Source organism: Miniopterus schreibersii (genome assembly GCF_964146895.1).
Source record: "Miniopterus schreibersii genome assembly, chromosome: 18".
Lineage (NCBI taxonomy): Eukaryota > Metazoa > Chordata > Mammalia > Chiroptera > Miniopteridae > Miniopterus > Miniopterus schreibersii.
In genome coordinates, this window is record NC_138121.1 from 31,805,073 (window position 1) to 31,826,144 (window position 21,072).

The 21,072-nt window shown below is 48.5% G+C and overlaps 2 protein-coding genes across 2 annotated transcripts; one reads left to right on the forward strand and one right to left on the reverse strand.

Annotated features, from left to right (window-relative positions):
- Positions 1-110: 110 nt before the first annotated feature.
- Positions 111-7,406, forward strand: CAPNS1 (calpain small subunit 1). Its single transcript, XM_081118436.1, has 11 exons — positions 111-204; positions 1,015-1,232; positions 2,250-2,283; positions 2,586-2,675; positions 2,843-2,900; positions 2,998-3,062; positions 4,344-4,412; positions 4,515-4,593; positions 4,735-4,851; positions 6,631-6,689; positions 6,861-7,406. The coding sequence occupies exons 2-11, from the start codon at positions 1,036-1,038 to the stop codon at positions 6,885-6,887; spliced, it is 795 nt and encodes a 264-aa protein (XP_080974562.1). The 5' UTR covers positions 111-204; positions 1,015-1,035; the 3' UTR covers positions 6,888-7,406.
- Positions 7,407-8,052: 646 nt separating this feature from the next.
- COX7A1 (cytochrome c oxidase subunit 7A1) lies at positions 8,053-9,586 on the reverse strand. Its single transcript, XM_081118448.1, has 4 exons — positions 9,467-9,586; positions 8,793-8,879; positions 8,558-8,642; positions 8,053-8,187 (listed from the first exon to the last, which is right to left on the reverse strand). The coding sequence occupies exons 1-4, from the start codon at positions 9,479-9,481 to the stop codon at positions 8,132-8,134; spliced, it is 243 nt and encodes an 80-aa protein (XP_080974574.1). The 5' UTR covers positions 9,482-9,586; the 3' UTR covers positions 8,053-8,131.
- Between the last annotated feature and the right edge of the window lie 11,486 nt (positions 9,587-21,072).

Genomic DNA, 21,072 nt, shown 5'->3' on the forward strand with positions numbered 1-21,072 from the left:
CGCTACCGCCGGTTGGCGCGGCCGAGCGCTCGCGCGCAGGCGCAGCTCCGCAGGCGGCGGTAGGACCGCGCGGAAGCCGGCGGCGCGCCCGCGGCGGCCGGTTCGGAAGGAGCCGCCTGAGTCACCCGCCCCGCCCTACGCAGCCGGACTCTGCCGGAGGCCGGGAGCAGCGGAGGCCGGGGAACGGCGGACCTGTGAAAGGCGGTGAGCGCCCGGGCCACACTACCCTTGTGCTTCCTAACCCGCCTTTACGGCCCCAGACCCGACGAGATCCTAAAGTCCCGGCTTCAGGGGTCCCCAGACTTACGATCTGAGATTCGAACCTCCAGACCCGTCCTGCCCCTCTTATGCCGCCCCAGACACTCTTCCACCCTACGTCTCCTTAAAATACGAGACCATGGATTTGAGAGGTACCCCGTAAATTATTATGCCCTGGGGTGGCTTCCAGAACCACGATCCTAGATCCGTGTTCCCAATTCCAACGGGGAACCCGTTATTCCAGGCCCGGGTCTGACACCCACGATCTCAGACCCGAGCCCACAGACCCGGCAGTGACACTGTAATCCCGCTGCCGGGAGTATCTAAATTTTCAGGCCCACATTCTGAATTTCCAAAACCCTCCAGGCCGCGCTCCTGACTCGCCCAAGACCCATCGTGCAGTTTTGGGGCTCTGATTCGAGTTCCCAGGCACATCGAGGATGCCTTACTTGGAGCCTCCGAGAACCCCACCAGAACTGGGCCCCTACCCTTAACGAAGCCTATGTGTCCGTTGAGTCCAGGGTCACTCAAGCCTGATGGGGAGGGACCCTTTGAATCCGGAGGGGTTTCAAACCTACCCTCAGTCCCTATCGCGCCACCCAGAACTGCCCTCCCCGGCTCGTCCAGCCCCAGCCGGAGGATGGGCCCCCTCCCGGAGGCCTCATTCCCCACGTCCGGCTGCCTGAATTTCTTATTTTTACGGGGAGGGGGTGGGCTCGGGGCCAGGCGGCCACCTAACCCCTTTTTTCTCCTTAGGAATCCTTAGGAGTCGCAGCCATGTTCCTGGTTAACTCGTTCTTGAAGGGAGGCGGAGGCGGCGGCGGGGGAGGCGGAGGCCTGGGCGGGGGCCTGGGGAATGTGCTCGGAGGCCTGATCAGCGGAGGCGGCGGCGGCGGCGGAGGAGGCGGCGGCGGCGGCGGCGGCGGCGGCGGAACTGCCATGCGCATTCTGGGCGGGGTCATTAGCGCCATCAGGTGGGCGGGGCCTGGGCGGGCCTGGGCGGGGCCTGACGTTGGAGGCGGCCCGGCAGGATTAGAATGGGGTAACCCGGAGACTGACCTGGAGCCTTGATTAGCCTGGATTAGGGCTAGGGAGCGGGCCCTGAGGGGGCGGGCCCTAGGGAGGCGGACGGCGGTTCATGGGGGCGGGGCTTCCATGGGGGGGGGCACCATCTGTTGGATCTGTTGGATCTGTTGGATCTGTTGAGGGTCCCGGCGGGGCTTTGGGGAGCGGAGCTTCCTGGGGCTGGACCCAGCCGGCTTTTGCTGACCTGGAGACGGACGTTGAGGGGGCGGAGTCAGTGAGGCTGGGTGTCACCTCATGGGGGCGAGGCTGGTTCTATGGGCGCGGGGCCACCGCCGTCGTAGGTGGGTCGCTGAGAAGAGGAGGCCGAGGCCTACTGGGATGAGATAAATGGACTTGAAGGGGCTCAGCCCCGCTGGGAACTGGCTGGATTAAAATAGAAAAATGTCCTCGCGGAGGTAGGGCAGGTGGTGGACTTGTCCTAATTAGGGGCTTAATTAGCCGTGGCCACTGAGCAGTGATCCCTCCAAGGGTCGGGAACTGATGGAGCGGGGGTGAGGTGCTGGGAAGACACAGGCGTTCAGGAAGCCCTAGCGATGAAGTGGGTTCCTAGACAGGCGGGATCTGGGGAGTTTGGGCGCGCCCCCCCCCCCCCCCCCCCCCGAGAAGCTGGGGCAGAACTTTTACGAAGTGAGCCCTCGGACGGGCTGAGCCTACTGAGGCGGCTGCACGGGGCAGGTGTGCTCTGGTGGGCGGAGCCTAGCTTGAGGTGGGCCTCAGTTCCCTCGCGGGTGCAACCAGGGCAGCAAGGATAGGGACAGGTGAGCAGGTGAGGACGAGGAGAGAGAAGGCAGGCAGAGGGAGCAGTCAGGGAGGGGGCAGCCTGGGGTTTGGAGGGGTTGGCTGTGGGGGCTACTGCTGCCCGTTGGAGGCCCGGCTCCCTGACGCTAATTCCCGTTTCCCTCCAGCGAGGCGGCTGCGCAGTATAACCCAGAGCCCCCGGTAAGCGGCCCCCCACAACCTGAAGCCTTTCTTCCCACTCTGAGGCCGTTTCCAGCACCCCTCCCTGTCCCTTTGGAGAAGCCCCACCCCTTCTCCGTCTTATGAGACCCCTCTCATTAAGTCTTTCCCCTTGTCATGTCCACAGACTTAGCTATTACCCACCCCTGTTCACTGACCACCTCTCATTCCTTCGATCACTCAGCTACCCAGTCCACTGTTACTTTACCACCTCGGGCTGTACTGGCCAGGGCACCCCTCCCCACCCCTCCCCCTACCTGCTCTGAGATCTCCTCCCTCTGCAGCCCCCACGCACTCATTACTCCAACATCGAGGCCAACGAGAGTGAGGAGGTCCGGCAGTTCCGGAGGCTCTTTGCCCAGCTGGCTGGAGAAGTAAGTAACCCAGGGTCCTTAGACCTGTCCTAACTCTTCCATACTTTCCCTTGGGTGGCCCTTGCACACACACACTCAACCATGGCAATCCCAAAGTTCCTATCCTCCTTCATGACACCCCCAGGCCCCTTTTAGTCACCCCCGGTCCACCCCAAACTTCCCTGCAGGACATGGAAGTCAGTGCAACAGAACTCATGAACATTCTCAACAAGGTCGTGACCCGACGTGAGTGACGGGGGTCAACACATTGGGCAGGTTTAGAGGTATGGCAGCTGGGGTAGCTGTGACCTCTAGCCTCTGACTTTCAACCTGTCCCCCACAGACCCTGATCTGAAGACTGACGGTTTTGGCATTGACACATGTCGCAGCATGGTGGCCGTGATGGATGTATCCTTGAGGGCAGTCTAGGAGAGGCTTTGAGTGCAGAAGGAATTTTCTGAGAGCAAGAGTGGGAACCAGGTTATAGCTTTCATACCCACAGATGTAGACAGAAATACATTAGAGCACACACCCACCTATGGACATGTGACAATAAAAACATCAGCTGTCATAGCTGGCACTTACATGCACTTCACAGCCATCCTGTTAGACATATACAATTATTACATTCCATTCTGTAGGTAAAGAAACTGAGTCTCAGAGAGAGAGAGGCAGTCATTTGTCTGAAGTTACAAATACTGTAAAGAGTAAGTGGCAGGATAGGAATTTGGACTCCAGGTCTTTTGGGCTTGAGAACTCAAGCTTCTGTCATAGGTATGCCCAAGTGCACATATACATGCTAACTGAGCCTCTCTGTGCCTCAGTTTGCCTATCTGTAAAATGACAATGGTGATACCCAACTAAGAGTTACATGCAAAAGGTTTAGCACAGTGCGTAGTACATAGTAAGCAGTCTGTGCGTGTTAGGTGTTACTATGATCTTATGCAGGTAGATTTTTCAGCTCTGAATCTGTCTCTCTCTGTGACTGGGAATATTACTGAGGATTTAGTGATAAAAATTGTGTTCTGAGAAGCTTACAGCTGTCTGGTGTGTACTAGGTAATCTGGTAAGTCTTGGCTATTGTTGATATTCACCTCATTTTCTTAGAGCTCTAAGGTGCCCCTGTTTTTTACATGTTCTAACATTTAGGAAATCAAATTACTATCAAGGATTTTATAAATAAGGAATTAGCAACTATTTTCAGGTGAGAAATTTGTAGTTTGGAAAAGTTCATTATAATTCCACATGGTTATGCTTAAAGAGAGTCCTAACCATTTAGAAACATAAAGTGGCCCTAGCCAGGTAGCTCAGTTGGTTAGAGCATCATCCTGATAGGCCAGGGTTGTGGGTTCGATCACCAGTTAGGTCATATACAAGAAACAACCAAGGAATGTATAAATAAGTGGAACAACAAAATTGATGTTTCTCTTTCTCTCCCCCTCTCCCTATCCCCCTTCCTCCCTCCTTTCCTCTCTCATTAAAATCAATAAGTACAATTTTTAAAAAAAAAAACATAAAATATGTATGGATAAAACAAGAAATAGCACCACACCCAAGGCAACATGACTAGGGTGAGACAGGAGCTGGGGTTGTAGCCCATGTTTCCCTGCTTGGCAGTTATCATCATGATGTACACATGGTGTACAATGCACACATTTGGTACAGCTATTCTTAACACCTTCCTGCCAGAGTGACACAACAGGCAAGCTGGGTTTCGAGGAGTTCAAGTATTTGTGGAACAACATCAAAAAGTGGCAGGTGTGTGGTGACCTCAGAAACTCCTAGCATGAAGACTTCTAAGCCATGGAGATGCTGTGCTCCATGGTGCTTATATGATCCCTGATCTTCCTGTCCCCACAGGCCATATACAAAAAGTTTGATGTTGACCGTTCAGGGACCATTGGCAGCAGTGAACTTCCCGGGGCCTTTGAGGCAGCAGGTATGGCTGGTGGGGACATGGTGGCGCTGGGGGTGGTATTGGTGAGGCAGCCTCCACTGAGTTGGTCTGAGCCTGAATTCTGGGGCTGGGAGTGAGTTGGGCTGCGTGGCCCGCACACCTGAGAGACTAAACCATCGTCAGGGTTCCATCTAAATGAGCATCTCTACAACATGATCATCCGACGCTACTCAGATGAGGGAGGGAACATGGATTTTGACAACTTCATCAGCTGCCTGGTCAGGCTGGATGCCATGTTCCGTGAGTAACACCCCAACTCTCTTCCCTGGTGGGGATTTTATTTGTTCAACCTCCATTGGCCAAGGTCTTTGAGCCTAACACTGAGGCTGGCAATGCAGTGACCAGAACAGCCGCAGATCCTGCCCTCACATCACTCACCGTCCAGTGGAAAGGCAAAGCTCAGAATGGTTGCTGCTGGGATAGGGGAAGCTCAGGGCAGAGTGGGTTTACATGTGTGACTGGGAAAGCTCTGAGGGCTTCAAACTTAAGAGGCAGCCTGAGGGGTCAAGGAGGGCTTCCTGGAGGAAGACACATGTGAGCTGAGACCTTAGGGGTGGGGTGAGGAGGAGTGACCCCGTGAGAGGAGAGGATGAGTGTTGCAGTGGGAACAGCCTGTGCGAAGGTCTAGAAAGGAAAGAGAAGATGGTACTTTTGGTGTTTTTGTTGAACTCAGTTCAGCATGCTGAAGAGAGGGGGCAGGATGGTGAGACATAAGACTGTGAGGAGGGGACAGCAGGGACTGGATCATGAAGGCTCTTTTGAACATTAATGCACTGAATCTTTAAGGCCACTCTGAGAAGTGGGAATTATTGTCCCCATTTTACGGAGGAGGAGCCTAGGGTTGAAGGAGGCAAAATTGCTTGCTCACAGCCACTCAGCGAGGAAGTTGTAAAGCCAGAATTTGAACTTTGACCTGTTCAAGAGAGTTGAATGAAAGGAAGCAAGAGCAATGGGCACGTAGGGCTGTAAATGCTAATTTTTAGGGGTGCTCAGACACCCCTAATTTTTAGTGGGAGAAACAGAGAGCTACAGCAGGTTCTAGGCAGGGGGGTGGACAAGGTCAGGTTTGGCTCTGGTTCCCCTACCTCCCAAGAGACCAGGAAGGACCGTACATTAAGAGCATGGGTAAAGGAAAAGGGACAGGTATGTCAGGAATGTGAAGGGAAGGCAGGAATGGACAATAGGACAGATGATGCCAAAAGTCACATATGAGAAGGCCCAAGACATGTCCATTGGATTTACCAGCAAGATCAATAGTAACTGCAGTGAGTGCGGCGAGCAGGACACCAGGTATGTGGACATCTGAGGGTGGTAACAGTGCAGAATGAAAGAGAGGAAGCAAAGGCAGTGTGGGCACCTGTTTACCCAGGTTTGGCTGTGGGTGGGGAACATGGAGTGGAGTTTCAGGGCAGGAGCGGGAACCACGCCCGACTGTAAGGCAGGAACTGGATCCTGCAGAGTCTCTTTCCAATAGTCTGTTTAGGCTGGAACTGGAGGGTTTAGTGGTTGGTGGGAGGCTGGGACTTGGGCAGAGGGTGATGGGGTATATGGAGGCCATTATTGAGGTGGTAACAGCCTGGGTTTCAATCCCTATTTCCTCACTTTCTCATTGTGTGACCAGGAGCACATCACTTCTTTGTGTCAAATTTTATTTTTTATTTTATTTTAAAAAATATATCTTTATTGATTTCAGAGAGAGGAAAGGAGAGGGAGAGAGAGAGATAGAAACATCAATGATGAGAGAGTCATTGATCTGCTGCCTCCTACACGCCCCCGACTGGGGATGGAGCTGGCAGCCTCAGCATGTGCCCTGACCGGGAATCGAACCCCGATTGTCTGGATCCTAGGTCGACGCTCAACCGCTGAGCCACACCCGGCCAGGCTCAAATTTTAAAATGACACATCTCACAGAATTGTATTAAATGAATGGATACATGAAAAGTGCTTTTTATAGTGCTTGGCACACAATACTCAATAAAAAAAAGCTAATCTCCTCCCAAACCTTCCCTTCTCCTCTAGGTGCTTTCAAATCTCTTGATAAAGATGGCACCGGACAAATTCAAGTGAACATCCAAGAGGTAAGAAACTCCCATCCTGGGATGTGGGTTCCCAGCAGGGGACACCTTCCCTCAGCTCTAAACTGGGCTCCCTCCCTCCTATTTTCCCAGAAACCTCTGGGGAGGGCAGAGAAGGGCTCCTGGTATTCCCATTTCCCTTCCTCCTCACTCTCTGTGCCCTTCTCTCCCCAGTGGCTGCAGCTGACTATGTATTCCTGAATGGGAACCCCAGACTTCTCCTCTCATCACCTCGCTATAGGTGTCACCTTGGACTTTTTGGTCTCTCCCAGGGCTGATCCTGTCTGCAGTCATGTCTTTGTAGGTCCTGCCAACCCACCGGCTTTTCCATTCTCCCAGCTGTTGGCAACTAGCTTCTCAGACAACAGCTAGGACTCAACATGTCCCAACATGCCATGCCCCAAGTTACCTCTGACTCTAAGACACTCTAACACACCAGGCCCCATGGGTCACTTACCCTCAGCACATCCATTTCACACCCACTCCATAACCCTTCTCATGCATCTGTGCCAAGTTGTGTTGCTTCCACACCCCAAGGGCCCTTCTCTAAGTTCTGGGAGGATCACCCCAGTCCCTATGCAGCCTGGTACCTGTTCACAGTTAACCACCCAGGCAGCTGAACTCCAGGCCATAACAGGCCTACATGCCCCAGTGCCTTTGTATTCTGCTCCCAGCCTGCTAGGCCCTGGAGGAAATAAATGCACCCAGTTGCTGCTCTGAGATCTGCCTCCTGTTCTAAGAGTTGAGGGGTGGCTCAGGCTCTGTCTGGGGCAGAGGGAGTCTGGGTCCTGGTGGTGGGTGGGGGTGGTTTTGTGGGTCTCTGTGACTCTCCCCAAGGCTGGATCTGCATGTCTTTCTGACACTGGATCCCAGTTGAGCCGTAGCCTCACTCTTGCTAAGATGCTTTAGAGATTCTGTGGAAGCTGAGACTGGGACCCAGAGGCCTGGGCACTCTCTGCTCCTGCTGCAAGAGTAGGGGTGGTGGGAAGTGTCAGTGTCCCCCCTGGTTCTGTCTCCCAAGGTCATGTTTGTTGCGCTGTCATCTGTGCATGAGTGAGTTTGTTCCTTACGTGCCCCTGTCTGTTTTGCTTCTTCCTTCCACCCCCGAGCCTCTGAGGCACTGCTATCCCATGATATATATCCCTGTCCCACTTGAGGATACCGCCCTAGTTCATCAAGCCTGAGGGGCATCCCAGGGATGCTCTTTGGTGTCCCCAACCCCTCTTGGAGGGCTGAGAAGCAGTGACATCCTAGAAATAGTCCAGGTCTAGAATGAGGGACTCAAGGCTGGGGCAATGGGCTGTCCATAGGACAGAGATTGCTTGCTAATCGGAGGACGGGCTGAGGGGCACACACACAAGCCAGAGCTGGGCTGGGTTCCCCCAAGAAGCCAGCATATTTATTTAAGCTGTTCAAGTTCTTCACGTTCTGTAGACTTCTTGGTCTCACTTCTTGTGCGGGAAGGAAGCCCAGCCAAGGCAATATAGGCTGTAGACGGTGCCTAGGGAGAGTGTGGGGGATACAGCATGAGATCCTAATCGCTTCCCTGAACCCCATCTTGGGCTTTTAAGCCCCACTGCAGACTCCTCAGTCACCAGTATGGATCCCAGCCCCAGGTCATGGTTCAAACTCCCTCCTCAACCTCAGGCAGGGAATCCATGGTCCTTGGTCCAGACCAGGCCCTGAGCTTTCTACCCACCTCCTGCCAGGGCCCCAGATCCCCTCCTGGGACAGAAGCCCAAGTCCTAGGGAGCTCCCTCCCTATTTGCTAGCGTGGACTCCAGTACCGTCCCCAATCCCCTCCCTAAATCCCAGCTGGGAACCAGCAGGAGCGCGCCTCCTGAAGCTCGCGCGGAGCGGCCCGCACTCACCTCCCACGCACAGCGCCATGGTCAGTCGGTACAGAATGCTGTCGGTTGCCCCGCCCTTCAAGTGCACCGGGAGGTCATTGTCCGCCTGATGTTGGGGGCGTCCAATAAGAAAGGGGTGCTCACTGTGGTGAAGACGGCATCCCTCGCCTCCCTCTGGATCCAGCTAGCAGACCGCCGCCTCGCCCCGCCCCCGCCTCCTCTAGCCCCGCCCAGCCCCTCTAGCCCCGCCCCCCACCTGGAAGAGTTTCTGTTTCTCCGCCACTCGGTTCTCCAAGTGGGTGCGGGCGGTTGAGCTGAAGGCGCGAACCAACGCCTGGGAAACCTGGAGGAAGGCGGGGGACAGGTGTTAGAGGCACCCGGAGAGTCTCAAAGTGGGTCCAGCGGGGGGTCGGGGACGGACGCAGGCCTTAGGAGCTTCCCAAAGGCAAGATGACAATTGCCAGCACGAGTGGGGGCGGGTGTCCTGTCAAGAAAGACCCAAAGGGGGCCTCGCGCCTAGAGGGTCTGGCTTGGAGGTCACCAGGCTGTCTAGACGGCCCTGGAAGAGGGGCGGACCCCAAAGGTAGGCTCAGTTCCCCGAAATGTCGGGACTGGATCCGGGGTACCCAATGGGGTTTCCCTAAGTCCGGGGAAGGGGACGGGGTGTTAAATTCCCAGTGCCCGGGTCCTAGGTGTTAGGGAGCCCTGGACGGAGATAAGTTCAAACCCGGGGCTTCGGGCCGTGTTAGTGGTCCCCGGCTCTCTGAGAAGCCCTTGGATTAGGAGGTGAGGGGTGGGGGCCTCAGGCTGCTCAGTGGGGCGACTCGAGCCCTAAAGGGGCTCACGTTCCAAGGTCCCCGATCCTGGGACATTTAGGGAGTCCCGTATTGGGGTGAAGGCTTCCCGGTTGGGGGCCCCGGCCTGCCTCACCCGCAGGGCCCTCATGCTGCGTCCTCTTCGGCCGGAGTCACCTCCCCTCTCCGACAAGGACACACGGGGGCCTCCCCTCCCTGGGAATCCCAGGCCACACCCCCGGCGCAGCACCGCCTCCGTCCCGGCCGAGCGGGGTGGGCGGAGCCGGGGAGAGCCCGCGGCCAGGTTCGGATTCGCCGCGGGGGCCCCAACCCCGCCCCGGCGCCGGCCCCGCGCGGGCTGGAGGATGCGCCAGCAGCTCCGCACCTCGGAGTTTCCGCGGGTCCCAGTGCAGAGGGAAGCGGGACCAGGGGACCTGTTCTTTGGTTTGTTCCTGCGGAGATACCGCCTGGGCCAGGCGCGTTTCCCTCCCCGCGCCTGCCGCATCGCCTCCCGCCCCGTCGCAGCTGCAGAGCGAGCGCGGGCGCGGATAAACTGGGGGTCGAGCTGCTTTTCTCTCCCCGGACCGAGCGATTGCACCTCTGAGCCTTAGTTCTCAGATGTTGAACGTGGGACTAAGTCAGAATCTTAAAGGCTTGTTGAGAGCATTAAATAGCTTATATTAGAGCATAACTAAACCAGCAGTTACACCGGAGCTAGTAACTATTGCAGAGAGACAGGTAAGAGCTGTTATTTTTTACTCTTTTCTAGCTGCAACGTTCATATATACAATGTTTGTATTTAGTTAATTCAAGTTTTATCATGGAAATTTTCGAACAGAAAGCAAAGAGATAGGTATAATAAACCTCCGTCTTGGACCCATCACCTGCTTCAACAGTTATCACCATTATGGTGATTTTCATGTATCTCCCCACTCAGCTCTTTTTGTATTGGTGTATTTAAAGCAAGCCCCAACATCATATTTTATATTTACATATATATCTCTAATAGATAGAGACTTATAAAGGAAAACCCTAACCACTCACAATTTATGAATTTTATCAGGGATTAGAAAAATAATTAAAAACTTTTTTCTATTGATTAGTGGGACAATGGATGGATTTTTTTTTTTTTGAGAGAGAGAAAGAGAGGAAGGGAGAGGGAGGGGGAGGGGGGAGAGAGAGAGAAACATCAATGTGAAAGCGAGACATTGATCGGCTGCCTCCTGGATGCCCCAGCCAGGGCATCGAGCTCGAAACCGTGGCATGTGCCCTGACCAGGAATCAAACCATCAACCTTTTGGTGCAGGGGACGATGCCCAACCAAATGAGCCACACCACCCAGGGCTGGGTGAAACTTAAATAAGCTTTGTGGATTAGACAGTAACATCTGTAATAATTTCCTGATTTTGATTATTGTATAACAGTTATGTAACAATGTTTTAGGAACTACATGCTGAAGTACTGGGGAGTAAAAGGGTATAATATTTGTAGCTTAATGTAAAATGGTTAAGAAACAAGTTATCTATATTCAAGAAACAAGAATATCTATATTCTGTTAGATTCTAATTCTGATTCTGATGTGCAGCCAGCGTTAGGCAGTTTTAGCAACCAGTGAAGATCTTCCCCTAGCCTAAAAGATTTTGACAATCTCTTTTAAAGAGAGCTTTTATAACAATTAAATTCCCTTAACACTTTCAGCCCTGGCTGGGTAGCTCAGTTTAGAGTGTTGTCCCGTTACACCAAAGTTGTGGGTTCCATTGCTGATTGGGGCACATACAAGAATCAACCAATAAATGCTGCAGGGAGGCTCAGAGATGCAATATGTCTCCAGCAGTAAAGGCAGCTGGGAAGTGTTGGACTCTGTGACCGTTTAACTCTCTGTAGCCTCAGGTTTGGCTGAGCACCCGGAAAGCTGGGCTACCGCCCAAAGATAAACAACACACCCAGGAAGGAGGTTAATGAATGCATAGAGTGTGACAGCTGTCAGACGTTACCTGCTAATAGAAATGCATTGTCCTTTCTGGTGGCCTATGTGACTACCCATCACATGGTTTTACCATTAACCCCCTATAAAAAAAAAGGCCTTGTCCTGGGAGGGGCTGGATTTATTCCCAGCTGGCCACTGCTGGAAGCAAGCAGCTGCTTTGCCGTTTATGTAAGTTTTTCCTATTAAGCTCTTATGAATTTGAATAAGCTTATGTGTCAGTTCTTTGGAATCGATCCTGAATTTAGACTTTTTGGGCTTCCCCTCAACAAATGCATAAGGAAACGAAACAATTCAGTGTTTCTCTCCTTTCCTTTCTCCCTAAAATCAATCAGCCCAGCCCCTGTGGCTCAGCTGTTGAGCCTATACCTATGAACCAGGAGGTCACAGTTCAATTCCAGGTCAGGGCACATGCCCGGTTTCGGACTCCACCCCCAGTAGGGGGCGTGCATGAGGCAGCTGATTGATGATTCTCCCTCATCGATGTTTCTGTCTCTCCCTTCCTCTCTCTGAAATCAATAAAAACATATTTTAAAAAATAAATAAAATCAATCAATCAATAAAAATGAAAGAAAAATAAATTCCCTTAACACTTTCAAACTATGCTTACAAATAGAACATGTTAGATTTTTTCCATTTATAAACTATGGTAGGCTTAGTTACCAGAAGAATCTTTCCTTGGTACTTAAAATTAAGTTTTATGAAGCTAAAATGATAAACTTATGTGGCAAATCTTATATTCCATTATTTGTTCCAATAGTGTACATAAATAGTAAGATTTCAACTCAGAGTAAGTCTTAGTCACTAACTGGATTCCATATTTTTTTTTTATTATTGATTTTAGAGAGAGAGGAAGGGAGGGGGGAGAGAGAGAGAAACATTAATTGCCTGCCTCCCCTATGCACCCCGAATGGGGGTCAAACCCACAACCTGGGTATGTGCCCTGACCAGTCGAACTGGTGACCTATTGGTGCGTGGGATGCTGCTCAACCAACTGAGCCACACCGGCCAGGGCTGGATTCCACATTTTAAATTGGAATTATAAGACTGTTATTTGAATAGGCCCATGTATCTTATATCTTACAAATACTTAAAATACTAAATATTCAGATTTCCTAACACATAAAGTTAACACCATGGTTTTGACTTAAATATTTCCTTATCTAATTTTTATTAATTCAAAACTTTCCGCAGGTTAGATGATGGTTGCCCTCAATGTAAGATGCTCAGCGTGGCACCATCAATTACCAGGGAAATGAAAATTTAAACCACAATCAGATACCACAATATGACTAATGACTAAAATGGCCAGAATTAAAAAGATTGACCATATGAAATGCTGGTGAGGATGTGGAGCGATTGTAACTCCCATACATTGCTGGTGAAAATGCAAAATGGTGCACCCTGTGTACTGATCTGGGTCCAATCAAGAGAGAGAAACTACCTACTAGGTTAAACAGGGAAGTTTAATATAAAGAATTATTAACTGTGATAAAATAGTAACTATAAGATATAAGGAAACCCTAGATGGCACCCTAGGGTTGAGGGAAGGCACCAGAGGAATGAGGACTTGGGAAGGGGTTTAAACCTTGTTGGAGACGTGGTTTTGATACCGTTGTAATTAACTAGTTAATAATAATAGGAAAGGGGCAACGGGAAGGCCAGGTATTATAGGCATGTCATTTAGGCAGACCCCCCACGGGACTCCCGGGCCGCAGCCAGCCTGATACCGAGCTGGACCCGCCTCCAGCGTGGGCAGCAAACTCCGGACGCCGGCTTTGCTTCTGGCTCTGCTGCAACCCCAGCTACACTTCAGTGACTGGACTAAGGGAAATGGGGCTTGAGAAACACAGGAATTTAATCCCACACAAATAAGAATCACTCACACTCCTCTGAGAGTCTCAGAAAATTCTTTTTCTTGGGACATCATAAGGACTCCACCCCAGCAGCGCCCAGTGGGGAAGAGGACCCCAATTTTCTCTGATAATAGTTTGGTCACCAGATAGTAGAGATGAGACGTTTGCTACTTTAGCCAGGCTGGGGCTGGGCTGGAGTTGCTGCAAGTGTGCAGAGTGCAAGCAGGGGAGCCGGCAGGCAGCCACGGGTGGAGTGGGCATGCAGTGGGAGTCCCGATCCGGCAGGGAGAGGCTCTCAGGGCCTGTGGGCCACGGGGGCTGGGAGGAGCAGCCTGCTTGCTGTATGCGCATCTGGACCACACGGGGCTTGCCGAGGGAACCCAGCAGGTGACCTCGTGCAGGTTGAGGGGGAGCTCCTGAGGGAGTTGAGAGGTGGCTGTGCGCGGGTTGAGTGGGGCTTGTCAAGGGAGTCTGGGTGTGTGGCTGTGGAAAGATTATTGCCAGGCTGAGGTTGGGGCAGATTCTGTGGGAGGTCCTCACACCCACGCCACTGACACCTCACTCCTGCTTGCAATGGAAATTTCGGGAAGCTACTTCCTCCTGCAATGTCACTCCAGTGCCCTCTGCTGAGAAAGATGAATCATGTGTTGTCTTTAAAGGACAAATGCTTAAGGGAATTGCATTGTTTTATCACAGAGCATATATTGAACAGTGCATTTGGAGCTGAGAGGCAACAGATAACTGACACATCTAACTCAGCTCCTATATGGACAAACATTTGAAATGCCTACAATAACGAAACAATTCTATATTTTACCTATCCTTACAAGGAAAGTTTTACTTTTCCCCAGAATGAGAAGACCCACAGTTCCAAAAGTTTGTATCCATCACAGGCTAAATTAATTACTCCTCAGATTCAGTCACAGTCTCACTGAATATTCTATTACCTAAAGACTAAATTGTAAACTTACCCTCCAATAATAACTCATGTATAAAAGTAAAAAAAAAAGGGGAAGGGAAGGAAATGAGGAGAACGGTTAGTATACATAAACAAACACCTTCCTGTAGCAGCTGTAGAGGAAATGTGGAAAATCTCCCTTTCTGTAACTGGGGTGGGGCCCTGAGCCGGTCTGCCTCGGGCTGGCCGGTAATGTGTGGGTCCTTGACTCAGTGCAGGAAAGAGGTCACATCATGAATCCAGGTGATTTTAAGAGTGTATTTGTTGCCCTGGCTGGGTGGCTCAGTTTGTTGGGAGCGTCATCCCGTGCACCATAAAGGTTGCGGGTTCAATTCCTGGTCAGGGCACATACCAGGTTGCGGGTTTGATCCCCAGCTGGGGTGAGTACGGGAGGCAACCAATCGATGTTTCTCTCTCACATCGATGTTTTCCTCTCTCTCTCAAAAAAAAAAAAAAATCATTTTAAAAAAGTGCATTTATTAAAGCTAGGGACAGTGAGAGTTTAGCAGAAAGAAAATAAATGGTTCACTCCTGGGATAAGGCTTGAGCACACTACGTGCTACAGAGAGAGCCCTGTGCTGGCATTTTTTGTCTTTAGGGCTTTTTTTAAAAAATTTTTTTTTTTTTTTAAATTGATTTGAGAGAGAGAGGGAGAGAGAAGCGTCAATGATGAGAGTCATTGATCGGCCGCCTCCTGTATGCCCCCTACTGGGGATCGAGCCCGCAAACCTGGCATGTGCCCTGACCGGGAATCAGACCTCAATCTCCTGGATCATAGGTCAATGCTCAACCGCTGAGCCACACTGGCTGGGCGTCTTGAGAGCTCTTCTCGCTCTTTTTCCAGCAGGAATCTTAGAGGAGGTCTCAGGGGAGAGTTTCAGCGAATATTCATCAGTTTTCCAGGTGTGTTCTCTAATACGTTGATAATCCAAAATGAGTGCACAGAGAGACCAGGGTCATTTTCTGGTCAGCTTTGCCTCTATCTTGGATTTCTTTGAGCCTAATTGGGTTTTTGTTATCCATCCCCCTGACTTCATCCGTCCTTGGGTTTGGCTGGCACTAGGGGCACTGACTGGGTCTCTGCTATCTGTCTCCCTGACTGGGATATTTCAGCTACTTGCTCTCTGGTTAGGGAGGAGAGGCGTAAACTATTTGCTCTCAAGTGTCTCTGGTTAGGGAAGAGAAGATCTTGTGATTTACTAGCTGACTGTAAATTGCTTGATTGGTTTGGCCCTATTTGTCTGACCATTTGCCTCAGTTTCCCTTTTTCCACTTGTCAAAAACTTTCCTAACATCTAACTATCCTGCCTCAAGGTGGTCAGCACTGATGTCCCTGGCTTCCTTCTTTAATTTTCTTTTCAGTTGCTCTTGGTTGAATTGTGGCAGAGGCCACCCAGTCTTTCATTCCCAAAGGGTTCCAGTCCTCAGCATCCCAAGTACCAGAGTCTGTTGATGTGTTCAAGCAAAGATATTACATCTGGGACAGCAACTTCAACTGAAATAAACATCTCACTAAGTTTATGATAACCCACAGCCATTCTCCAAGACATACTTTTTAAAAATATATCTTGCCCGGCCAGGTGTGGCTCAGTGGTTGAGCATGGACCTAGAATCCAGGTGATTGGGGTTCGATTCCCGGTCAGGGCACATGCCCAGGTTGCGGGCTCCATCCCCAATGACTCTCATCATTGGTGTTTCTCTCTCTCCCTCTGCTGCCCTCTCTCTGAAATCAATAAAGATATATATAAAAAAAAATTGTTTTTAATAAAATAAAAATGTATCTTTATTGACTTCAGAGAGAGAGAGAAACATCAATGATGAGTCATTGATCGGCTGCCTCCTGCCCGCCCCCTGCTGGGGATCGAGCCCAAAACCCGGGCATGTGCCCTGCCCAGGAATCAAACTGCGATCTCCTGGGTCCTAGGTCAATGCTCAACCGCTGAGCCACACCGGCCGGGCTCCAAGACATTTTTTGTACATTTTAAAGTAAATGGCAGATACCAGTATACTTCTGCCCCATGCTTTATTAACTAGACTATATCATTAACTTGATTTCCTGGGTATTTGAAGTTATCCAGTGCCTCACCTGGGTCATCTTGTAGCAGAGTGCCTCAGGTGAGACACTTCCCCTTGAACAGTTTTTCTTGGCAAGCTACAGGTAGATTTCCAAAGGGCAAGCTTTTAAAGGGCAGGTTTCCAGAAAGATCCACTAGCACAGCACCACAGCAACTTCTCTGCCGTTCAGTTAGCCATGGCCGTGCCCTCTCCAGCAGGGTCTGGATCTCAGCCCTGGGAGGGCGTTTTCCTTGAGTGCTCTCTCTCATCACTAGAGGAGCTGTGCAACTTGGCACCACAGAGTTGCCCAAATTGGGACAATGGGACTGGAATCCCAGCATCAAACAGTCATTGAATGAATATAAGCTGTCCCTGGAAAGGGAATATTACATTGAAATCTTTTTTTTTTTTAATCCTCACCTGAGGATATTTTTTTCCATTGCTTTCTAGAGAGAGTGCAAGGGAGAGAGAGAGAGAAACGTCGATGTGAGAGAGACACATCAACTGGTTGCCTTCCACACAGGACCCCGACCGGGGCTGGGATCGAGCCAGCAACCGGGGTACGTGCCTTTGGCTGGAGTCGAACCTGGGACCCTTCAGTCCTAAGGCTGATGCTCTAACCACTGAGCCATACTGGCTAAGGCCAAAGTACCTTTCTTACGGTACTCAGGAAAGGGGTATGTGTTTCAGAAATATCCTCGTGGGTAGAAGCAAACTGGATTTTAAAATGGTCAGGAATAGGGAGGCCATGGATAGTCCCCGGTGTTTGGCTTGGGGAACGGGGTGAGCAACGGGGCTGTTTGTTAAGAGAGCACAGAGAGGAGCTTATCAATGGGACTAGGCTCAGCTGAAGTGTGCCTGCGGTTACTGAAGTAACTTTGAATCGCCATGTAAGAGCCAACTTTTTCCTTGCTGACTTTAGGCTGACTGTGGGGTGCGGTCTCTGCAAGGTGCTTCACATTTGTTTCCAAAACTCCACGAGGTACTATTATGAGCCCCAAACTAAAACCTAGGAGCCTAGGTTATCATCACCTACCTAGTGATAAGTCCAGATCTGATCTAAAGCTAATATATATGTATATTTTTAAATGTCTTTATTGATTTCAGAGAGAGGAAGGGAGATGGAAAGAGAAACATCAATGATGAGAGTCATGAACGGCTGCCTCCTGCACACCCCCGACTGGGGACTGAGCCCAAACCCGGCACGTGCTCTGATCCGGAATCGAATCGCGATCTCCTGGATCACAAGTTGATGCTCAACCGCTGAGCCACACCGACTGGGCTAAAGCTAGTATTTTAAAGTGGAAGGTTAAGTACCAGAAGTCTTAGCTGACAGCTGTTTCTGGCTTGGGAGACAAGGCGGCCTGTGACATCATTAATCAAGATGTATTAGAACGATGAAAGAAAAAGATGGCTTTGGAGCTATAAGGTAGGTAGAGTGGAATTTAAAATCTGGTTTTAGATATTACACTTGAGATGCCTAAGGGATATCTAGGTGCAGTACAGCAAGCTGTTGCATCATTAATGTTGCTTATGAATCCAACAAAGATGCAGTATCAAACCTTATTTCCAAAATTAAAATATGTAAATTCTTTGGAATGACTTGTGAAATTCTCCTTCCGCTAGAATTTAAGGCATGGTGACTTCTAAGTGTGGCATTTCCTATCTCTCTTTTTTTTTTTTTTTTAAATAAAGGGAAGGTTCCCCACCTACATCTTCTCGCCACAAAAATATTCTATCATTTGCCTAATTTTAACTCAGTCACTCAGTCATTCAACAAATATCTGACTGCCTTCTAGGAGCAAAGAAACAGATATAGTTCTCAATACATCAAAGATTTAGAATTATGATAAGAGTTTTACCAATTCAGTCAATTTTTTGTTTAATACAAACAACAAAAAAAAACCCTTCACATTTCACAGTTGCACCTGAAAAAATATTTTTTTGGAGAGGCCTTTGGGAAAAAAATGTTCCTAGGAAAACCTTTTCCTAACATCCTAATTCTCCTAATACATATGAAACAACTTTCTCTGCAATCACAATGAGAATCATAGTATCAAAACCAGATTTTGGTAGAAAATGTTATTGTCCTTCCTTCCTACTAAAGTAAAGGCTCAGAATTGTAAATTCATCCTGATTTTTTTTAAAAGCGTCTTTTAGAGATAGTTACTGAAATATTTACAGATGTCATCATGTGACATCTGAACTCTGCTTTTGAAAGAACCCGGTGGAAGGGGGCGTGGGCATGAGCACAGACACGGGTGGTGGCTTTCACAGCAGCGCGAGGAGCATGTGAGGGCTGACCGCAGTACACTTTCTGCTGTTGTGTGCTTCAAGTTTTCCATAATAAAGTAGGAATTTTTAAAACTGAAGAAGCTGGAAAGAAATATGCAAGGACGATAACACTTATGGTTAACTGAGGTATTGTGCTAGGAACTTTATACACATTTATTCCTCTGAACAATAGTTCTTTTAGTAAGAAAAACATGACTACCCCCAATATTAAACGAACAAAGGCTAACTGAAGGAACTAAAAATGCTTTTCCTTAAATTTTCTATGTTCTCTGTATTCTTTCATTTGAGCATTTTTATTTTTCATAAGGTCAAGACAAAAAAATTTTTAAAAAAAGATACTTAGGTTCTTTCGTATCTTTGTTCCTAGCATTGCAGCTTTCCGTGTGAGGACTATATACTGACTGCGTTTTATAGATTATCTGAAAAAACACTGATTTTTCCTTTTCACAGTCACACATTCTGAAAGCTGTGTACAAAAACCCTACCCTCTGTTGCCCTTGTCCTTGCAATTAGGATTCTCCATGTAAGGGGCCTTGGACAAGCTACTTAATCTCTTTGACTCTAAATTTCTTGATCTCTTAAAGTAGAAAGAAGAGACATAAATGACAATGCATGCAAGTACCCAGCAGGGAGCTAATACTTGGTGAGTTTCAGGCATTGTGCTAGGAACTTTATACACATTTATTCCTCTGAACAATTTATTCCTCTTTTAGTAAGAAAAATATGACTACCCCCAATATCAAACAAACAAAGGCTATGAACATACAATTTATTCAATTGACAAATATTTATTGAGCACCTATTGTTTTAGACACATGCTAAAAGCAATACCATTGGCCGAACAAGTATGTAAATAAATGGTCACCTCTATATTAATCATAATCAAAGAAATGCAAGTGAAAACAAAAATGACTTTTCCATTTTCATTTATCAATGGTCTTTGTTCAAAATAAATGTTTTCTCCAGGGTTAGAAGAATGTGATTCTTTGGGATCTCTTCTACTGCAGGTAGAAGCATAGATGCATAATTTTCCTAAAGGCACTTGAGCAATGTATATAAAACAGCTTAAAACGTACACATTTATTTTTTTAAAAATGCCTTTATTGATTTCAGAGAGAGGAAGGGAGAGGGAGAGAGAGATAGAAACATCAGTGATTACAGTCATTGATCGACTGCCTCTTGCATGTCCCCTGCCCGCAACCGGGCATGTGCCCTGACTGGGAATTAAACTGTGATCTCTTGGTTTCTGGGTCAATGCTCAACCACTGAACATAACCAGCCAGGCTGTAAATTTTTTAAATAAAGAGTATGTTATGTATAACCTTATATAAATATAAAAATCAGGATGTATATATAAGACACTGATACCAGTAATTGCTAAGTATAGTTAATGGAGTGAAGAGGGGGCAGAGATAGTGTGGAGACTTATATTTGTATACCAAATTGCATAACTTTAAAATTTTTATTTTGTGCATGTGTATTAACTATTCAAAGTAACAATCTTTAATGTCATAGCTTTGAGCTCCTCCAACTGTACATCCTAATTAAACCACTTAAAGAAAAATGACATACAGAACACTGCTTTCTAATCCTTTGTAGGCGGTGGCACATGCAGAAAATGCAGGTGCTTTTATGGAACACTCAGGATGTCTGAGAAGATAGATGACATTTGGGGTGCAACAGGCCCCTCTGCCCCAGACACTGCCTGGCTACCCCAAGGGCTGAGAGAATCTATTTCTTGAGATTTCTCAGATTCACAAGCCTTGATCCAAATATCATTGGGGCTGGATCAAGGCTGTTTTCCCATCACTGTCATCTCCTGGAGTTATAATACCAAAATTCTAAAAGCATAACTAATCCAGAACAGGTGAAGTCCCAAACATTCCCTTTCAAATTAGCTTCTTAATTTTAATAGGTTGGACTAAATTTTACTTATATTTATTTTCACAAATGATAACCATCCACAATTTGTCTTTTGGGAGCTATCCTTGTTGTTTTTTTTTAATCAGAATTTTATTTAGCCTTGAAAATGAACTGGCAGATAATCCCTTCTCTCAGGGGTTAATGGTTCCTTGAAGTTGTTGTAAGTAAAACTAATTTCTCTGAAGGGACAAGAGCTTTGATGACTTTTTACATCTTTTTGACAATCACTGACTTATTCAGGTATTCTACATCTTCTTGAACCAATTTTGATATTTTTAAAATCTGTTCTCTCTAGATTTCAAATATATTAGAATAAAGTCATGCATAGAAGCTACTTTAAAAGAAATCCACCCCTTCCTCATTCATAGTGGTAAATGTGTTTTTTTTCTAGATCAGACTTGTTAATCACCTTATTATATATCTTGTTAAATAAACAACGTCCAGCCTGGCTGGCATGACTCAGAGGTTGAGTATCGACCTAGAATGGAGGAGACTGCAGTTTGATTCCTGGTCAGGGCACATGCCTGGGTTGCGGGCTCGATCCCCAGTTGGGGGCGTGCAGGAGGCAACTGATCGATGACTCTCTCATCATTGATGTTTCTCTCTCTCCCTTCCTCTCTCTGAAATCAATAAAAACATTAAAATAATATTTTAAATAAACAACATCCAGA